The sequence below is a fragment of the Pezoporus occidentalis genome, unplaced genomic scaffold (genome assembly GCF_034315485.1).
Source record: "Pezoporus occidentalis ecotype Australia unplaced genomic scaffold, CSIRO_AGI_Poc_V1 ctg93, whole genome shotgun sequence".
NCBI classification, from domain to species: Eukaryota; Metazoa; Chordata; class Aves; order Psittaciformes; family Psittacidae; genus Pezoporus; species Pezoporus occidentalis.
In genome coordinates, this window is record NW_026916294.1 from 7293372 (window position 1) to 7313507 (window position 20136).

General features: G+C 36.7%; 1 protein-coding gene across 24 annotated transcripts in view; it reads right to left on the reverse strand.

Moving 5' to 3' along the window:
• Positions 1-20136, reverse strand: part of NRXN1 (neurexin 1) — a 682391-nt gene that overhangs the window by 582393 nt on the left and 79862 nt on the right. For 18 of the 24 annotated variants that reach the window (XM_062605797.1, XM_062605765.1, XM_062605766.1 and 15 more), the window contains one exon: positions 16312-16341. The exons of 5 other annotated variants lie outside the window; for them this stretch is intronic. In XM_062605797.1, coding sequence (XP_062461781.1) covers positions 16312-16341 — 30 coding nt within the window. Of the gene's footprint in view, positions 1-15501; positions 15509-16311; positions 16342-20136 lie in introns of those variants that run through there. One more of the 24 variants, XM_062605787.1, reaches the window with a different exon arrangement.

Below are 20136 nucleotides of genomic sequence, written 5' to 3' on the forward strand. Positions count from 1 at the left end.
CCTCTGATGATTCTGCTAGCTGTGCAGGATTAAGCTGTTCCATGGTAGCGATTCTGCTCTGTGCATTTAAGTCAGACTACCTGCTACAGCCCAGCCCTATTCCCAGCTTTAGTGTTAGGTATGATGTAAAGATTTCACATATTCCTGTAATCTTCCTCTGATTAGGTCTTCTTTCCAGACTCACAATAGGCAAGAAAAGAGAGATCAAAAGGCCTAATAAAGACCTTGCCCAATACTGATATACTAATCACATGGTAATGGATCTCACATGTTAATGAGTCACTAAAATGAGGTTAACAGTCTATCACTGCCATTAAAATTGCAGACACATTTTTTTTAAAGCTACTTTGAAATAAAATGTATTAAAAGATTTGAATTCAAAGAGTACAAACAAAATGTGAAGTCGTCCAAACACACACAGGGCTCTCTCTGGCCACAGATGTGCCTTCACTGTCAGACTCAGTGCCAAAACTGAGAGGTTTGCAAACGCACATCGATTGTCAGAGCCACAGTTTAAAACTCCCATTCTTTTCTCATCCACTTCTTCACAGTTACAGGAGTTTCAAGTACTAAAATTCCCCCCGTTACCGAAAGGCACTTAGTATGTTTCCATGTCCTGTAGAATAATCCTGTGTGCTAAACCAAGGGTTGTTAATTCTGGTGGGCAGATCTCTCTAGCACTTCAGTTAAATATCTGTTAGTGTTGCATTGCTTAGGACCCCTCTGTAGAGTTTGCTTTCAATGGGAAAGATTTGAGCATTGTTTGGGGGTTTTTAACTCTGTAAAATTAGTGGTAAGAAAGATTGACTGCTTCTGGATGTTTAATTCAATCTGAAGTATCTGAAAATGCTACTGAAAATCACCCCTGTTTGCCAAAAGGCTGACAAGCTATTTGCACAGAACCATAGAAAGGATTCTGGGAGATGTCAATAATGAATTGGATAAATGTTCTCCTGCTTGGTAACTAAACGGAGTTTGCTGATAAATTTTAAACACATTCAGCATGCTGCACTGTGCTCTAGTCACTTTATATAGATACTGCTCCTGGATTTATACAAAAAGTAGTTCTGAAATGGTGCTACTTCCGTTTCACATTATTTGACATTTTAATGCAGGAACGTAACGTTTGTGTATATGTAATGTATGTAATGCCATTTCAGCATAAAAATTTTGGCCTTAAAAATATTGAGGTTTTTCTTTATCTTGTTTTGGGTTTCTTTTGGCTTTTCTATGTTTAGATAAACAAATCAGTATCTTTCTTTACGGGGAATATAAATGTTTGGGCATTATATTCGAACACATTACTTTATAGTAACAGTGCCTGTTTCCTTTCTTCTTCATTCTGTGGGGTAATGGGATGAGGTAAAACTGGTTTTGACTGTTTCAGCTTGCTCATTTTTGAGGCAAACATAGTAAATTCTTGGGGTTTTATGCCTTCTTATACTTACTTCTTTTGCCACCACTATCAACCCCTGTATTATATGACAGCACTCTGCTACTTAGTTTTGCCTATTAACCTAATCTGGTTAGGCAAAATATCACAGACCTCTGCTTAAGACCTAGTGGGGCTCTCAGGTTTTTGTCTTCATTAGCCTTTTTCTCTTGATGTAGATCTACTTCACACCATCCCTTCTTCTCAACTGGTCTGAAAGCACGTATACTGAAGTACACATAGCTCAATGTAATTCACTGTATTTGAAAAGATACTTTGCTGATGTACAGATGATAGTAAAATCAAGCCTATAGCCTAAATATTTAATATTACCAAGCTAAATACAGTAATGAGGGGAGGAGGATGGTTGAAGGAAGCGTTTTTCTCTCCAAAAAATGTTGTCACGAACTTAACAGAAGTAATTTTGTTATCAAATCAATTATGAAAATTGAAGATATGAAAGCATCGGATTTGAAATATCTTTGACAAAAATACAGCATTGTTGAACTCTGATCACACATCAGAAGTGACAGAAATGCATAAGCAAGGTTCATCTTTTGAAATATTAAATGAAGATCTAGGTAGCTTCCATAAGGCACATCTTCCAGGCCTCTCAGGTCATTTTCTCTATGCTCTCAAGCCAAGCAGGGACCTTGTGATGCCACAGGACAGCCAAGTCTGCGTTTTGCACTTCTACATTTTGGTGCACTCCCCACAACGACAGCTCTTTCTACTTCCCATTCCTCTGAAACCTTCACCCCCTTCCTGACCTTTGCAGTATAAATAAGAAAGTGAACATGTGGTTGGTTTTATTACAGGCTTATTTGGGCCTATGAAATAACAGAACAGTCTTTGGATAAAATGCTTTGCAGGAAATAGCTAAGGTGTTTAAAAACTTCTGGAGCAGTTACCTTTCTCCTAGCAGCGGGGAGACACAGACAGTAGGAAAAAAAGAATGGAATAATAAAATCTTTTATGCCTGTATTTCTATAGCTCTGCAGAGCCTTCCTGGCTTCCTTGAGACTTCACAGATACAGGTAGTTTTCAAATCTGTCTAGAAGCAGACATAAATATCGGGCTACTGAAGTTTGCCCATGTAGTTTTTCACTTAACGGCTTAGCTTTTCGGTTTTGAACATGGTAACCCACAACAGGCTGCTCTTACCACCTTGTGCTAAAAGTCACCATCTTCCCATGCTGAAAGCACTTCACAGGTGATACAGGTATTTAATTAGCAAAGAGCTTCACAAAAGAAAGATAAATCTTCACACTGTAAGGAAAAACACTGTCCTTCAGGAAACAAGAGGGACAAGAGATGCTTAAGGTTTTACTGATGTTCCAGTCAGGTTTACTCACCCTCTTCATACTCTCTGAGGTTTCTACTTAGCACGAGAAAGTCCTTTTCTCCCAGTCCATATTCACACTACTGCCTTGATCAGAGGAAAACTGAACACCTTCAGGGCACAATAATTAAGTGCACCTCTCAGTAATACTTCATCTGTCTCCACACAGGCAGTGGCTTTGTTCTTAGACCACAGAAACCCTGTTCATTACTTATTTTAGTTAAATATACCCCCAAAACCAAAACCACACAAAACAAGGAAGAAGGAAAAAGAGTCCAAACATAACTTGCATAGCTTCCAAAGAAAACGGAAATCGGGGAAAAAATAATGCTGATTTACTTAACAGTACACCATGAAATTTACCCAGCAACAAAGTCCAAAGTTTCCTCTTTTTCCTTTCTTGCGCTGTATTACTACTGACAAATTCCTTTTCCCAGACCATCCTGATTGGCACTGCTTTCTGCTTGGTTTTATTCTTAGTGACTACTTACTGAAAAGAAAAACCTCAAAAAGCTCAAACACTGAAGCAATCAGAAGGGCTCCATGCAGAGCTCCTAAAAATGAATTAATCTAGCTTTTGAATCAAAGATATAGCAATTCTGGATTACTGGAAAGCTGGTTTTTCAGCACAAATAACATGCCCGGGCATGCCAACAGTCTAGACCGCACTTCACTGATACTCAAACATCTGCTGAAACTGTCAGCAGATGCACTAAGGGCAAAAAAGTCACTGAAGCCCATACTTTAAGGAATAGAAAGTTCTTGCTTTAACTGCCAATTAGGTTTTCTTCTGTCCTTCAGCATAATGACAGACATTTCGCAACCGTTAATACATCAGGACTTCATCAGTTCTTCCACTGAACAAAGACTCTTAGAAAACAGAGGCAACACAGGGTAAAATAAATATAAAACATTTTGCAAATATAAAGGAAAAGAAATTGTGTGGGTTTTTTCTTCCCATGCACTTATTTATGTGAAGGTGAATATTATAATCCAATGCAAATTATACAAAAAGATCTAATTATAACCACTGGAGGGTTTGGGGTTGTTTTTTTGTTGTGGTACTTTTGTTGTTGTTTTCTTTTGCTCATTCTTCCCTGTCAATTATTCTGTTTCAGCCTTCAAAACTATGACAGCATCCTTGTAGCAACATTTCACTATGCCCTATTCTCAAATACTTCTACTAAATTAATTATCTGAAAATATCAGACGCTGCCAGTTCTGAGGGATGACACTGAGCACAAGGAGGAAGCTGCTTGCAGAGCTTCTGAAGTCTCCACGCTCACTGTACAGTGGCACAGGAGGAACTGTGCGCTTGTATTTGAAGCCTGTTCCTCTGTGCAGCACCGGTACAGTTTGAACACAGTCCAAAGGTATAGAAAAATAGCATTCAGTTTTTCCTTATGTGAGCAGACTGAATATCGAGGTTCCCACTTCTCTATGGCATTTCCCCACAGACTGTAAGTATAAGCTGCAGTTTTGTTAAGGATGCAAAGGCAGATTAGAAAATGAAGATAGAGGTGGTGAAAGAGAGGCCTCCTCTTTACTACACACACACATACATACTTCCATATTATACAGTGAATAATTAGCAGAGACTTTTTCCCCCACCCAAGTGAATACGCTTTTGTATTCTCCCCAGTGGTACATATTCAGCTCTTTGTGTATGTATTTCACACATTCTATTAATAGATTATCAGTCAATAACTGGATGCTAATAACCCGATGTCAGTTTGCCTGCAAGGTGTGAAACTGAGTATCAGCAATGATGCATAGATGTATCTCAATAGAAGGCTTTCCTTCTCCTCTCTGATAGTGTGTATTATCAGGCAGAAGTTTGGAATTATTTTATACTAGAAATATTCTGTTTTGAAATATATAGTATATGTATGAATATTCTATAGCATTGAGTTAAATGCTCCATGATTTTTTCATCTGTTCAGGCAGAAAATACAAACTCTCATTTGTCTTCTTGAATTTTAGCAAATAACAGGATCTTTTCCTGGCTACAGTAAAACTGCAGATTAAGAAAGTATTTGAAGTCTTCATGAATAAAGATAATTCTGATGTGGAATAATAAGTCCTTCACTGAAGTAGCCTATGATTTCATTCTCTCCTTTCGTGTGTGATTATTGCAACTCAAGAAGACTACTTCACTCACAGTGAATACATATTTGGATAGTGAGGTTCAAAAAGAAACTAAATATTAGAACACTGACTTCAATCTTTAAATTAAAACTCTGGGTTTTAGAAACGTGAATCTTTCTTCTGCCTAATTCAGAGCATTCTTACGGGACTGCTTTAGCCTCTGGTTTATAAAATTTTCTGGATTAGATCACAATTTCTATTCCTCATTGAATTTGTCAGCTTTGTATAAGCATTTTTCCCTGTATCAAAAAGCAAAAAGGAACAGCTCCAGTTTTGCTGCGCAAACAATTCACAGAAATGGTTTGCCCAAGTTCATCTGGTGTCGCAATCTCTGTGTAGCACAGTAAGCTCATTTGTTACTGTATAAATGGAAGACCCCCATGCCTTCTTGCAAATACATTATGAAAGTGTGTATAAAATAAAAATAATGAATGGCATAACATTCCTGAAAATGAGATAAACTGCAGTACTCAATGTAAAGTATTCAAAACAAGTGATCACAGCAAAATGTTGAACTTTGTGAAAGACTAATCTCCTTTTGATTCCTGCTTCCATACATGCCTGAGGCTTTTCCACAAAGCTCTTTCAGTTTTCATGTTAAATTCTGACTTAAGGGAATGCTTTGAACATGTCTTTCCTGTTAGTCCATAAAGAATGTCAGGCCCTGACTTGGAGTTTTGGGGGACTTACGGACACGTAATTCCATCTACATAAGAAACACAATAAAATTATCCCGACTAAAATAAAACCAAGGTGTCTGGTTTTATAGTCTGACAACTTTCTTACATGTTACCACAGTAATTTCTCTGTTACATGCGATTCATAGGCTTCAAGGCCAGAAAGGTTGTTTCTGATTATCTAGTCTAATTTCCTGCACAATACAAATTACAGGCTGTCAGCCAGTACATGAGAGATCTCCTTTTTAAGCAGTTTAATGGCTAAAACCCTAGGAAATCTATTTTTAGACTTTCTGAATCCTGCTCTTCTGACTTGGGTCTCAAGAGTATGCAACTAGGTAAAGAAGTATGGGCACATTCTTGCCTCCCAAGGTGGGTAATTAGCATGACCTAGATATATGTACATTTCTAAGTTATATGTACTTATTAAAAGCTATAGGGCTGATACACAGATCTTCTAGGTGTTCTGAAAAGGAAAATATTAATTACATTTTTGTATTACTTTTACAACAGCTCAATAAAAGCAGCACTTTCAAAACCCTGTTTCTTTAACAAGACTACCCATTTCAGGGACAATGCAAGGCACTATCTTATCTCCTCTATCTTAGAACAATGAATAAATATCAAATACAAGTGGTTTTCTGGGAGAATAAATGACACATAACAGTGATTTATGGATGCAGACGTGGCAGTTATTTTTATTATATGTTTATCATTATCAAAAACTTGAAATTGAGGCATTTCTGAGAGTTAAACTCATGAAGTATAGCAAAACTGAATGGTTTTAGGGCATTTTTATTTATCCATCCAGGTGCCTATGTCTTCAATACATGTATGTGTGTTAAATGTGCATATGCTATTAAAACTGTCGAGGAATTTGCCTATCAGAATTGTGAACAACTTACTATGTTTTAATATATGTATTCAATACTTCTCCATATTTTCAACAGAAATACAGGAATATTTCCCCTTCATGGTAGTCTAAACGGCTCCCTTTTTTGCTCTGGGGAGGTACGTAGCAGTAGACTAACAGTGGGCCTCAGGTAACTTTATGTAATGTTCGGAATATAGATTTACCATAGACATTTTCCTCTAATATTGGAGGTATGGATATGTATGAACATAACAGTTCCACACAGGTTAAGTATGTTGTACAAGAATCGTATAAAATTACCCATTTTCAAGTTTACCTTTGTTGCTCCAACCTTGCACTTAGATACTTTTATAGGATCCTTTTCTGAAGTCTGAATTTTCTTCCAAACCTTACAACACAGTTACTATCATGGGCAGTATCCTTATCTGAGTAATTTATGGCAGAGGACTATAGGGCTGAAAAGTCTGCTAAGGACACCAAAAAAGCATCGGTTCATGACTGATAGAGACTCAGCTGTATTTACATGTGTTTGAAGGTTCATAATACTGGAAGCACCTTGAGGTATATCTGCAAAATGTATAATTTGCACAAGTATTCAGGTGAAATGAGAGCACCGGTTCAGTACTTGTACCACAGTGATCTGGGAGGGATTCATCAGGTATATGAACATTAAATCAAATCAGAATTTTTTGAACACTCACATCATCTCCATAATGCTATAAACATATCCCAGTGTTACACTGCAATAGTAGTACGCCCAAATAACTTCTCAAATTGAAAACTATACAAGTAGTCAGGAGTTGCAGTTTAACACAAATATCAAATGTTCATTTAAATACACATGCATTCAGAGTGCAAACAGCATTGTCTAAGAGTCATGTCTCCAAAACTAATTTATGCTGTATTTTACACAGGTTCAATAGTAAAATCGTAACTTTAAGAATCTCATATGCATGCAAACATAGCTTAAAAGGTGAATTGCCTGTACCTGAGCTTGGCATTTTTTGGCTGGGGAGATTTCTTGTGGAGTTGTGCAAATACTAAGCATAGGACCTTGTAAGACTAGATTGTTAAGCGGAGCCATTAATTGAGAAAATCAAAGGACGAGCTTGTACTATCAGCAAAATGTCTGCAATGCCCTTTCTCTGAGATGGAAGCCCTTACCTGGCACCTGTTTGATATAACGCAATCTAACAAAGATATTCAGCTTCAGTGAAGTGGGAAATCAGGTAAATGATTTCTAATTTTTAATCCTAGAGAGAGATGTTACTGCTGGGTGCGAGTGGGGTCACATATGTAGCTGGCATCAGGAATCAGTCCCTCAGGGTTTTCAGTTATGCTTCAAAAGCAGAGTATTAATGGTCATAGGATGATACCTAGGCTCCTTTCCTTTGGGTGGGTACTCCTGAAAATGGGCTAACAATGGCTCATGGTATGCAATGTCTGCAGAACAGAACCAAGGGCAACTCCAGTGAAAAATTTACAGACTTATACTCACTGCTGAATTTTGCTTTCCAAGCAGACTCCCCTCTGTCTGAAGAATATGCAAAGATAGCTAAAAGGGATTAGACCCAGCTGCTTTTATCTCCTCCCACCCCCAATACAAAGAAGCTACTCAAGTCAATGCTGTGATGCCAACAGTGCCAGGTGTGTTCTACCAGTTCCTCTGATAGCCTCTTGTTATCCGAGGTTGCTTCTATACAGCTTTAGAGACGGTGCCAGTGCATTGCTGCAGATGTTTCCCTTCTTTAAGGAACAAATGTCTACTTTAAGCAGGCAACAAGATGTACCAGACTCTTTAACTCACATTAGCAAGTTACAAAACCAGCCTTTAAATTAAATGCTGTGCTGATCAGAAAATTAGTGTAAGTGGGTACCAACAGAAAAATCCCCAAATATAGCTGATACAAGTTGGGAAAAAATAACTTCTTTCACTAGAGGAAATTAATTCAATAAAGAGATTCAATTGCTTGCTTTTTCTCCCATGTCTAGAAAAAACAGGTTGATGAGTATGAAAACCATTAAAGGAATGGAAGGTGGAATTTCATAGCAAAGTCCACAGTCTATTGTTCAGTTTCTATGAAAGTCTTCTCCTTTGTGCTCCTGAATTTCCCAGTTCATTACACATTTCACCGTGCTACTGATAATTGCTCTGGGTGGTCCCTGAGGTGACAACAGAGAGCTACCTTAAAGCAATTAAGAATGACAAGGTGTTAGAAGGCTTGCCATATCAGGAAAGAGACATATTACTGGCATCAGTGCAAATTATATTGTTTAATTAGAAGATTTTAAAGGAGACAAGATAATCCAAAGTTTTCTTGTTTCTAAGGAGCTTGGCATATTATTAAAGCCACAGAAAACTACAGAGTAGATGAAAAATCTTGTGTGCAGCCTTCTTACTCCTACAGGAGGAATCTACTCTGACCAGGCTACCTGAATACATTTCTCAATTCTTTTGTGGGGAATCATTCTTGGTGGAAAAATACCATTATGATGTGCATTAAGAGAGCATAGTGCACATTTTCAGTTATATCAGTACAATTTTAGGGTGGTTTCCTTAAGAGTTATTAATTCCCATTTAATTTAGTTTCTTTAGAAATGGTGATAAAGTTTACTCTTGAATTTAGCAAGCTTGCATGTAGACAAATCTTGGGGATGTTTGATAATACTTCTCCTTAGGGCTCCCATTTCTCTATGCTTCACTGATGGAATTCCAACTGTGATTTGTTAAAGTCAGTTGAGACTTCTGTTATAAGTGATATGTACAGTAATCTCCAGATACTTCTGGTTTTCACTGAAATGAGAGTAATTAAGAGTCTGATGGGCTGATTTGTTTAGCTGCTTTTGTAGATTTCAAGAACTGATTTTTATCCTAGGAAAATCTCAGGTGTAGTACAACCCTAGAGTGAAGCTATAAGCCTTATTGTCACTCTAATGATGTACTTGGCTCAGTAATGACATCAGATATTAAAAGAAAGTGTAAAAGAGAATGTTCCAGGACATTTTACAGGCTATCGAAGGAATACATCCCTCTGAAATCTCAGTTTCATTGGAAATGCTTATGAAATTTGTCTTAAAACTCTCATGGAATTTCATTGTGCGAACAGATCAATTGCTGAAGCTTTTAGTTCTCATTTGCTATGTATATTTATATAGAAGTAAAATGTTTTCTTTAGAAAGAAAGGCCTAGGTTTTCTGTTTCTTCATGGCTTACCTGCTCAAATTTATTTTCACCTCTTCAGAGTGACAGCTTTACTCTTTGCCATCCTCAGTAAATCCCCACCTACTTTTTGATGTGAAATATATATCTTTCATCTTGAAAGAGCTTTAATATACTATTGAAAGGTTTTCTGTCAGCATACCCATCTTCTGGAGAAATCTATGCTCAGAAGTGGAGCCTAGTGTCAAGGAAGCCACAATACTTTCCATATTTATTTTCATTCCTCTGAATCCACAGGAGACCTATGACATACATACATACATATGCATATATATGATGCATTAATGTTTTGAATGACATTGGAATTATTCAGAATATGGTAGATGTTTTATTTTGGTGATGGAAAGGTGCTAGACCTCATGGCATGGCTTGGGCATTATCACTTGGTGACATGTCAGAAAAATAACATTTTTAAAATAACGTGTTACCCTTTCTACATACAGTTTTCTTGACATTTAGAGCAGGTTCTTATAATTTCTTTTCATACAGCTGATCATGAATCAGCTCTCTCTGATACAATTTTGGGAATAGGTGTCTCAAGATAGATAGAATCTGCATTTCTGTTCCTGATGTTGATGCATTTTTCCTGAGCCATGTAGTTCAGACAGAAAACATCTTCAACAGTCATATTCTGCTGCATTTTTCTCCTTAGGGAACATTAATTGATCACATTTCAACCTAAAGATGAAGCTGCAGCTCTAAGTGCCATATTCTAGGCTTGCTAAGTATCACCCACTGAAGTGCAAGTAAATGATTTGCTTCAAAGCATCACAATTTGAAAATACATAGAGATACCACCTCTCTGATTAAAACATTATATGTATAGTTCATTATGATATTGAACAAAAATGTAAACAGATCAACCATAAAAAATATAAAGATAGTATAAGTATTTGTTGGAACATATATGTGTAGGAATAGGTGCATCATTTACACACATCATTTACACACAACAACAGTACCTTTTTGTGAACATCAGCTGCTATTTAACTATACATATGAGGCTCTTAAAAAAAAAGTCACTATAGAACAGATACAATGTGCAGTTACTGCTCTTTGGAGCACTTTGAAGAGCTTTATATTTAATGTTCCTTGATTTCTTTAAAAATGTAATTCTCATTTAAAAAAAAATCAGGTAAATTTTAGATGGAATGTTTTTTAAGTCCTTGTGCTGATAATTTTTAAATCATACAAGACTGTTGGAATGGTTTGGATCTATTAAATGGAGAATAAATTTTAAACATTGTTATTTGTTCTCTTTTAGCAGTGGGAGCAACTACGAGATTGAGCAGGGAAATGCATGTTATGCATCCTTTCACTGCAACGTCACTTAGAAATAATTTCAACTACCTGAGCTTGGCAACCCCATCCTCTTTAAAACTGCTAAATAAACCCAGTTCAATTCTACCAGTGAGTCTTTCAAATAAGCTGCTGTCACCTAGGATATATAACTACGTGAACAAGACCAAAGAGTCAAGTAAGCTCCCTGCCCATATTTTGCGCTTCCCAGGCAAAAGCCATCTGTATATGAGAAGGCATATAATTGAATCCATGTCAGTAGGGCAGCCAGCCAAAAAGAAGAAGCTATGCTAGAGCTCAGGGCTGTACCAAACCATTTACATGCCTTCATGCCTTCTGGGCTACTGGTGGCTCAGCTGGTGGACAGCTGGAGGACGCACTTTTAAGCAGCAGACAGAAAAGCAGATGAGGATAACAATCCTGGAATTATCAGAGAGTGGAAGAGGCCCAAACTGCTTTAGTTTTTTGAAAACAGAGCAAAAATGAAAGTCATTACAAGAAGATGAACTTGTGGTCATGTTGAGGTTAATGACTGAATTCCACATAATTTGATGTTACAGGAGGTTAGCAGCATAAGGTGGCATTTCTGATGCACAACACAAGCACTACATAATTACTCAGCCGTAACATACCATTTTAATGCCCACGATTGATTAAAGATTTATTTAAATTGCTTGTATTTTTCAGTGCCTTATTTCTCCAGTTGTCAACTGAAACATGTGATTGATAATTAACAAATAAGTAGTATCACTTTGGCTTTACAGATATCGTACAACAGCTTGTACAAGACAAAACTTGCCCTCTTCGGGCAAGAAAGATGACACGTATATAAACTGATGTTCCAAAGTCTTTCTTCAGCATTTATACATGCTATACCAAATCCCAGCACATCAAAAGTCTGCAATCTAAACCAATAATTGCAGTTATACTATCAATATTTTGGTAGAAACACTTATGGCTCAGCTAGGTATCATTTAATGGTTTGTTATGGGCCTGAGTGACTCATGTATGCTTTAAAGCTGCACATACTATCTAAAGTAATAGAAGAATGAACACAGTGTTTAGGTATAGAATGAGTAATATATATAGTCAAGAGTAGGCTATTTACATAGAAATAAACTCTAGGTAAAAATACGTATAAGCTTGCAAGAATTGCAATATAAAAAGGAAGCAATACTTTACAAAAGCAACACTTTATGTTAAAGTAACTGAATTATAAATCCCTTTCATTGCTCATCAAAAGAAAACAAAAAGGAGGAGAGGATTTTTGTTATATATATATATATAAAGAAACAAAGTCTTTTACATTAGTTGCCATGTAATCTTAGCTGCATTACTATTCATCACTAAAAAATTCCTTATGGGAAATCCAAGAGGTAGTAACTGTTGGTGAGGAAAGGCCTATATGTGAAAATAGCAGTTTTATTAGACCACCTATAATAGTTGGAGAAAGCAGACAGAATTTGTTTGGGCACAGATTTATTTTGAGCAAACAAATCCTTTTCCATGTCTGTTACACACAGCAAACTTCAAGGTTTGCTTCAAATTCAAACAACTGCTCTGAGTAGCATATTCAAGTGGTCTAATAATAACATGAACCCCGTTTACAAATCTTACCTTGTCTTTTCACCACCGCAGCTGCAACAGCTCCACTGCTAAAGGTATATATAGGTACGCGATTTCCAGGGAAGAGGGGAAGGGAATTCCTAAGTATTTCTGAACATATATGATGCTCATCAGAAAATAAACAAGTGCCAGTACAACTAAAAGCTTGTGGCTGTTCCTAGAATTCGGTTTAGCATCTACAGAGTGTAATGGATCAGAAAACAAGTTTTGTAGAGGTCTGAAATTATGAGACAAGCTTCTAATAGGCTCTTTATGCTATATATCCTCCTTTATGTCACCTGGTTTTGTACACAGATCAAATTATATGACCTTGAGTACTGACAGATGTCTTAGGCTTCGCTTCTGCCTTTCTCTAACGGACAGAGACAGCTTTGTTAATATTGATAAAGCTTCAATAAAAATTTTTTGGGGGAAATTATGCATAATATACCAATTTATATTTACAACTAAATGGCAAATAGCAGGTCCATCCAGGGAGATCACACTAGATTTTGTATTGCATGCCCACTTGGAAAGGCTGTCTCGCCCCTCTTTCATCTGTCAACACCAGGTCCCTGTCCTGTCAGCATCCTGTCCTAATTCTGAATGTACATTGTTGTTTTTTTAACTTTTCCATTACCGAAGAATACCTACACAATTGAAGAAGTTAGTGATGCTTCAGCCATTTATACACTTCAGGGCAAACTACATACTAAAGTTTCTTTCTTCTTTCATAGTAAAGTTTCACTGCTTAAATTTTCGAAATAAGATTGATTCATGATACAATTAGAATTTTGCAACCCCCTTTGTAACTCACCCTACGTACCTGTAAAGGAATTCAACTTATAATGAAAGACTGAAATAGGTGCATATGAATTCAGTGCTGAGCTCCTCTTTTGTCCCTTCATTTCTTTTCATCCCCCTCCTACTTTGTTAAGCTGTCGTATATTACAAATGGGTGTTACCATAACTGTTTCAAGGTCAAATGTTTCAGTAGCCAGTATTAGCATAGTTTCAGGATAGTCAATAAAATGAAGCCATTTTCCCCTGTTTGAGGGTATGGTACAGTATCAAGGGATATTTTCTGTTACAAGCAACTGGAGTTTGTATGCATATAAACCCTTTCCATCCATTTGAAGAAATACACATCATTATATTCGCAGAAGTATTGTGATTATCAAAACATAGTAAATTGCCATGTAAACTACATAACGCTGTTAAAAAAGAAAAATGTGAAAAGAAAAATGTAGTCAAATGATTCAATGACTGGCACTGGTGTTTAAATTATGTCACATGGCACATCATTAGACATTAAGTGTAGCTAATATATCCAGGGTCAATTTTGGGTGAATGTTATCATTAAGCCTTTTAAAATAAAAATATAAATGTCTAACTACTGCATAATACTTGCAAGGTTCCTGTTTTGCTAAAATCTGCTTTCCAGATTCACTACTAATCATATATATCTACTCATAGTACTTGTTTTTATACTTTTATACGTGAAGTCCCCTTCAGTGTGGTACACACTGCATCATGGATTCTGTGCATAGAATAATCTAGAAAAATAATTCCTTAGTATTAATAAAAATTATCTATAATGTCAAGGTTCAGTTACTATAAAATGTCATTTTAAGGTAACTTCACCCAAGACATCTACCGGTAAGGAGTAAGGTAGTACTAAGAAATGAGGAAGTCACACATACAAGGTTCTGCTAAGAAAAACGCAACAAGGATCAGCCATCCAACAAACAAGACAATTGTATAAAACAAAGAAATCAGTGGACTCTTTCTCATTCTACTTGCTTAAAACTTTTCCTAAGCAAGAAGACTCACAGCTGCAGAACACACACAGTCCTTTAAATAGTATCCCACCTATAACCAGATACAGAGTCTTTGCACAGTTTGATATGACAAGGAATGAGACACCAGAGGTTTGCAATTAGTATCTGCATCACATGAACTTCCTAGGTGTGGAAACACTAAATCAGCCAAGACACCAAGGAACCTGGAAGGTTGTTTCTAATTTCACTAGATAGCAAAGTATGACCATGCAGATTGGACTTCAGATTTACAGCAAGAGTAGGCAAACCCTGACAAATGCTTAAGTTGAATAGAACTATATTATCCATCATATGTAACACAGATTTAATGGATTTTAATGACAAGCTTCTTATCATAAAAACATATTTACACTATGTCAGTGAACAAGTATCCTGGTAGTGAAACCTGGTGTTTATTTATACAGGAAGAGTCTTGAGCCTACTGCACATGTTTCCTCCAGGAGAAAGAAAATAAACATGGCTTGTATTCTTTACACAAATAAACAAAGAAGAGAAAAACCCCACACTTCTCTTTGGTGTTCATTCGTCCCCGTTCCTTTGTCCAATTCTTGCCTCAGATATAATCAAAGTGATGAACATACAAGGAAAATCTCAGGGCAAATGTGATCAGCTGATAGCAGAGACCTGCTGAAGTCAGTGCTATGCAGATTTCAAACTTACATCAAGCCGTGGACTGGCCCTGGATAGATTTTCTCCAGAGTCTCTGTTGAACAACATTGTGCTTTTTTCTGTGCCTGGTGGTTTAGACTACAGCTCATTTGAGAACAGAAACATGCATACCTCAAAATGTGGCTGTTATTTCATCCTGAATGCTTTCTCTAACTGTAGACTCCTTTATCACTACCAAAGCTTTACATCTCTCACAAAACCAGAAGACAAACTTTACAAAAGGTCAGCCTGTACTTCAGGATACTTCTGCTTACCTTGATGTCCATGAAATATTTACTTAAAAATATACCTACCTCATGTTATCAGTGCAAAAAGATTTACATTTATTTGCATCACTTATACATACATATAAGTATACTGATGACATTAAAAAACAAAGAAAATCATGTAATACCTTTACTTTTACCTATGGATTTGGTGAAATGGTTCCATGAAGAAAGCATTTCCAGACAAGAAGAGAATAAAGGAGAGAAACAACAGTAAGAGTCATGAGTATATGCAAATGCAGTAGTATCTGAACATGAAGAGACAAAGTATAAGGTAAGTGTCTGGAGACAAATGGAGATGCAATCAGCGTCATATTAGGGTATTAGTTTATTTTTTTTTCCAATCGTGTACATGCAGATAACACAGAAATAACCATGCTTAGATAAGAGTGACACAAAAGTAACATGGACAATGGGTTAAGAGGACAAAAAATAAATGAGTTTGTTAGGTTTGCAAAACTGTACTCTCAGCATTCCAGAAGCCAGGAGCAGGTGCTTTCTGCACATTACCAATCAGCCATGCATTAATGTAAATGGACTCTTCAATATGTGCAATTGTGACAAATTGAGAATCTTCTTTTGGGAGCTATCTGAAGAGTGCTCTTGTGCTTCATTTATCTCTTATAGAATCACCTATGATTTTATTTTCTGATAAATACATAAATTTTCTTCATCACCTTCTTATTTCTCTCACCTCTTTTCAGCTATTATATTGCAAGAGGGGGAGTTGAGGAGGCAGAAGAACAAAAGTTTGAGGAGCAAACAAACCAAAACCAAAAAAAAATTAAATAAGAAAAGATGTGACTAAAATCATGTGTTTATTTGCAGCCAAAGACAGCTTTCAAGCATTTGCCCATCGTTTGCAGTGATGGATTCAAAGCAGCTACAGAACAAGAAGAAACAATGAAAGCAGAGTGGAAAAGGAACAGAGCCCATACCTTGGTCGCCCATCATCAGGTGCGCCAGACCTTGAAGGGAAACAAGAGCACAGTCAGCAATGAACAAGGGAGCACGGGAAGGTGGTGTTGTCACAGTGACAAAAATGTTTTGTGACAGGCATCTGTTTCCTATGAGATGTCTGTATCACAGAGGGAAATCAAAGAGCATTTTTCAACCACTGGTTGGAATGCTTTGGGCTACGAGTAACACAACTGCAATTCAAACACTGGGTGCTGTTTTATTGTGTTAATTCTTCTGTGCAGTAGTTGGGATGACAGAAAATAATAAAATGCTTTCAAATCCAACCAATTATGTTAATATTCCATCTGTCTTTATCGTAGCTTGATAATATTGGAATGAACACTTTGCTGGGAGGACTTCCTGTCCTCTACATGTGAAATGATGTTAAAAACCTGGAGAAGTGTAAACCTGAAAAATGGGCTGGGTCTGATCTTTTTCCCCTCATAAAAATGAGCATTTCAGGTAATTAAATGAAATTTCTTCATCACATTGAAATGATAATGCAAGGGATGTCTCCTTATTTGTGTGAAACATGACAGTAGAATGAATTTGTTCCAGAGAAGGCAAATTATTACATATGCGATATCAAATACATAGCAATAAAGAAAATTTAAGTGACATCTTCTGAAGCTACTTCATAAATCTGGGAGAAATAGATTTTGCTTTATATTTGTATTGTAAGATGAAATCTAATCATACCAGTATAGCTCTAGTGACATTTCAAAACAGATGTCCATACTGATAATCACTCCACCAGAGCCAAATTTCGTAACTCTTTAAGCAAAAATATTCAGCTTTTTTAACTCATGATAATCAAATGATACTTATATTCTCACTGAGAATAATGTCATGTAGGGAGACCATTTCTTTCTATAAATATGAAGGTTTTCCACATCTTATGTCTGGTTTAAAAAACAGGCTTATTCTTGTTCAACTTAGTTGGTTTAGGATGCATTTTAGACATTATTAATTGTTCATGTGTTAGTTGAGCTCCTCTTCTCCAGCAACTACAAAAAAGCAATACATTGTTTTCTTATTTGCAATTAATTAATTCACACAAAGAAGGTTTGCAATAAAGCATCCTGCTCTTTATTGGAAGGCAGACATCCCTGAGAGTTCCTGTCATTTCTAATTCACAAGGAAAGTCAGGTGCACAAATGACTCAGTACTTGGGGGGAGTTCAAACAAGATACTCCTCACTGCAGTCAGTCTTAAAAGGTTCATGCCTTATCAGTCCCAAATCTCAACTGATGTTCCAAATAGATTAACAATGGTTTTGCTGAATTAGTGCTTTTAGTGTCACCCTTTTTAGATGTAGTTAAACTGCAGGGCGGGATGTACCCTACTTCCTGTGGAATAGATTCTGTTTCCAAATACAATGCCCTGCAGCTGCGGGATTACCTGGGGTTTACAGGGATGTAAACAAAAGCTGTGTGTGATCCTGAAGAGATGCTGCATAAGCATCGCTTAGGATACATCACACAGCTGTGCTGCAGTTCTGCAGCTTGTGAAAGACAGTAGAAATGTGTTCAGGTATGTTCTTTCTTGGTAAGTGCTGCTGCCAAGAGAGGCCTGCTGAATACACAAAACACAAAGACCCATGGTCAAGCTTCATTCTTTAATGCTGAATGTCCTTGCCTGGAGGAAGGCCCTTGCTGAATAGTCTTCTGGAAGTATTAGTCTCTTCATGTGATTATTTAACTTGTCCTTTGGCTTTTAACTTTTTGTCTAGGCAACTATTGCAAGAAATCTCAGACTTGTTACTTGGTCTTAACTGTATCTGATAGAGGAAAGGTGAAACTAGTTGAACATTACAACATGGAAATCATCATGGAATGGTTTGGGTTGGAAGAGATCTTTTTCTTTAATAAAGTTGTGACTTTTCAGCAGCTACTTATGTGTGCCCTTTCAGCCTTTACAATGAACGAAGTACATCACTGTCATGTCTCCTAGGGGAATGCAAAGAAGGTAATCTCTTACTAGCTTGCATTTAAATATGATCTTTATAGCTGTAGGGACCTAAATAAAAAGCCTAGCTTCAGGAGATGACCACAGTTTGATAGCTACTGTTTTGGCTAAACTGGTATGTGAGATGGGTCAGTCGTAAATACATGATTCTTACATACTTTGAAAAAAAAAAGTAAGTGGCAGAAGTGCCTCTTGAAAACATCACAGAAACCACTTGAATTTTAAGAGTCATTCATAGGGCTGTTCAACTAAAAAATGGAAGTCAAGGGAATGTAATAAAAAAATACACTGCTCAAACCAAACACCTATCAATTAAAAAATTCAGTAGCAGTCCTCAAGACACTGTATTTTGTTTGACTCTCTTATGTTTCTTTGTGAAGCAGTAAGGTTATTTATACTTAATTGCTAAAAGCACGTAATGATACTTACCTTACTTTATATTTTGCAATCTATGGATGAAGGCTATGGAAGAGTGAAGAATTACTATTACTGTACCTGTGCAATCCACAGAATGGTTTAAAATGATACACATAAATCTACCGTGATAGCAATCACTGCTAGATTTTCACAATGATAGTCTACTTATGATAAAGAATACCACAATGGCTAGTGATGGAAAAGTTCTAGTCTTAGTTATGTATAGGTATATCATACATTGAAAATAATTCATTTGTGCACCATTACTTCATGAGCAGAATGATTAAAGCCTTTTCTTTGTGAATTAGGAATTCAGAATTCAGTAGGAATTCCTCATGAGTGATCCACTCCATCTTTATACTGAACTTGGCTCTGAGAGGAGAGAGTTAAGGGGCACAGGATGTGATAGTGGAAGCGGAAATGGAGATAGGATATTTTCATAATTTGGTGTGTGAGTTCCATGCAGAGCACAGGCCAAAACAGAATTTTAACATGGTAAACCTGTGGTGAACATGTTCAACTCTAGCACATTTTTGGTAAAATGAACAGAATGCAGCCTTTTCATACCAGCAATATATACAAAATTAACTCTGAATACCAAATCCTTCTGTTTTCCTCCTGCCTTAATTTACAGAGATGCTCAGATATCACAGAAATCAAAGATGAAAAACTATAGCTCAGATCCCAAATTGTGCTTTGGATAGACCATTCTATGCTTCCTTTCTTTACATATATATCCTTTGAACTTTAATGTATGCGTAAGTATCCAGACCAGTACTGAAATAAATTTAAGGTTGCAGTTTTAAGAGTTAGATTCAGGTAAAGTCTGGATTAACTGTTATCCAGGCTTTATCTTGTACTGCTGTGCATAAATGAATACATGAAATGAAACTGAACCTTCTTATCAAGTTACTCGTATTTGAGTCTCATGTTGACACCAGTAAGAGTTTTACACACAGATCAAATAGAAGATTAGGTACTTATTTCTAGGCCTTTATGGTTTTCAGTTAGAATTCCTATCCCAGCGTTGTTGAATACAATTTATTTCACATTGGTAAGGAAATTGTATCGGTACATAGCAGCGTGACAGTGCACACGATTACAGCATCAGAATTGTTTTTCTTTCTCCTACTGGGAACATATATATTAATAAAATTGCACAGCATTGTGTATGTGCTAAATCTGAGCACCCCTCTTTGCCCTTGAATAAAGCAGCAGAGAAAAATGCACTACCAATGCTTTGAGAAATTTGCCACTGAACAGGCAGGCAGGCCCCACAGTGGCTCACCACAGGACCCTGGGTCAGAGCCATGCCAGGACAGTCACTTTGCATCCAAGTTAAGCTTACAAAGTCCTTGATTTAGTGACAGTTTTAAGAGTTATTGGAAAAAACTAGAATTCAAGTTATTGCTCAGTTT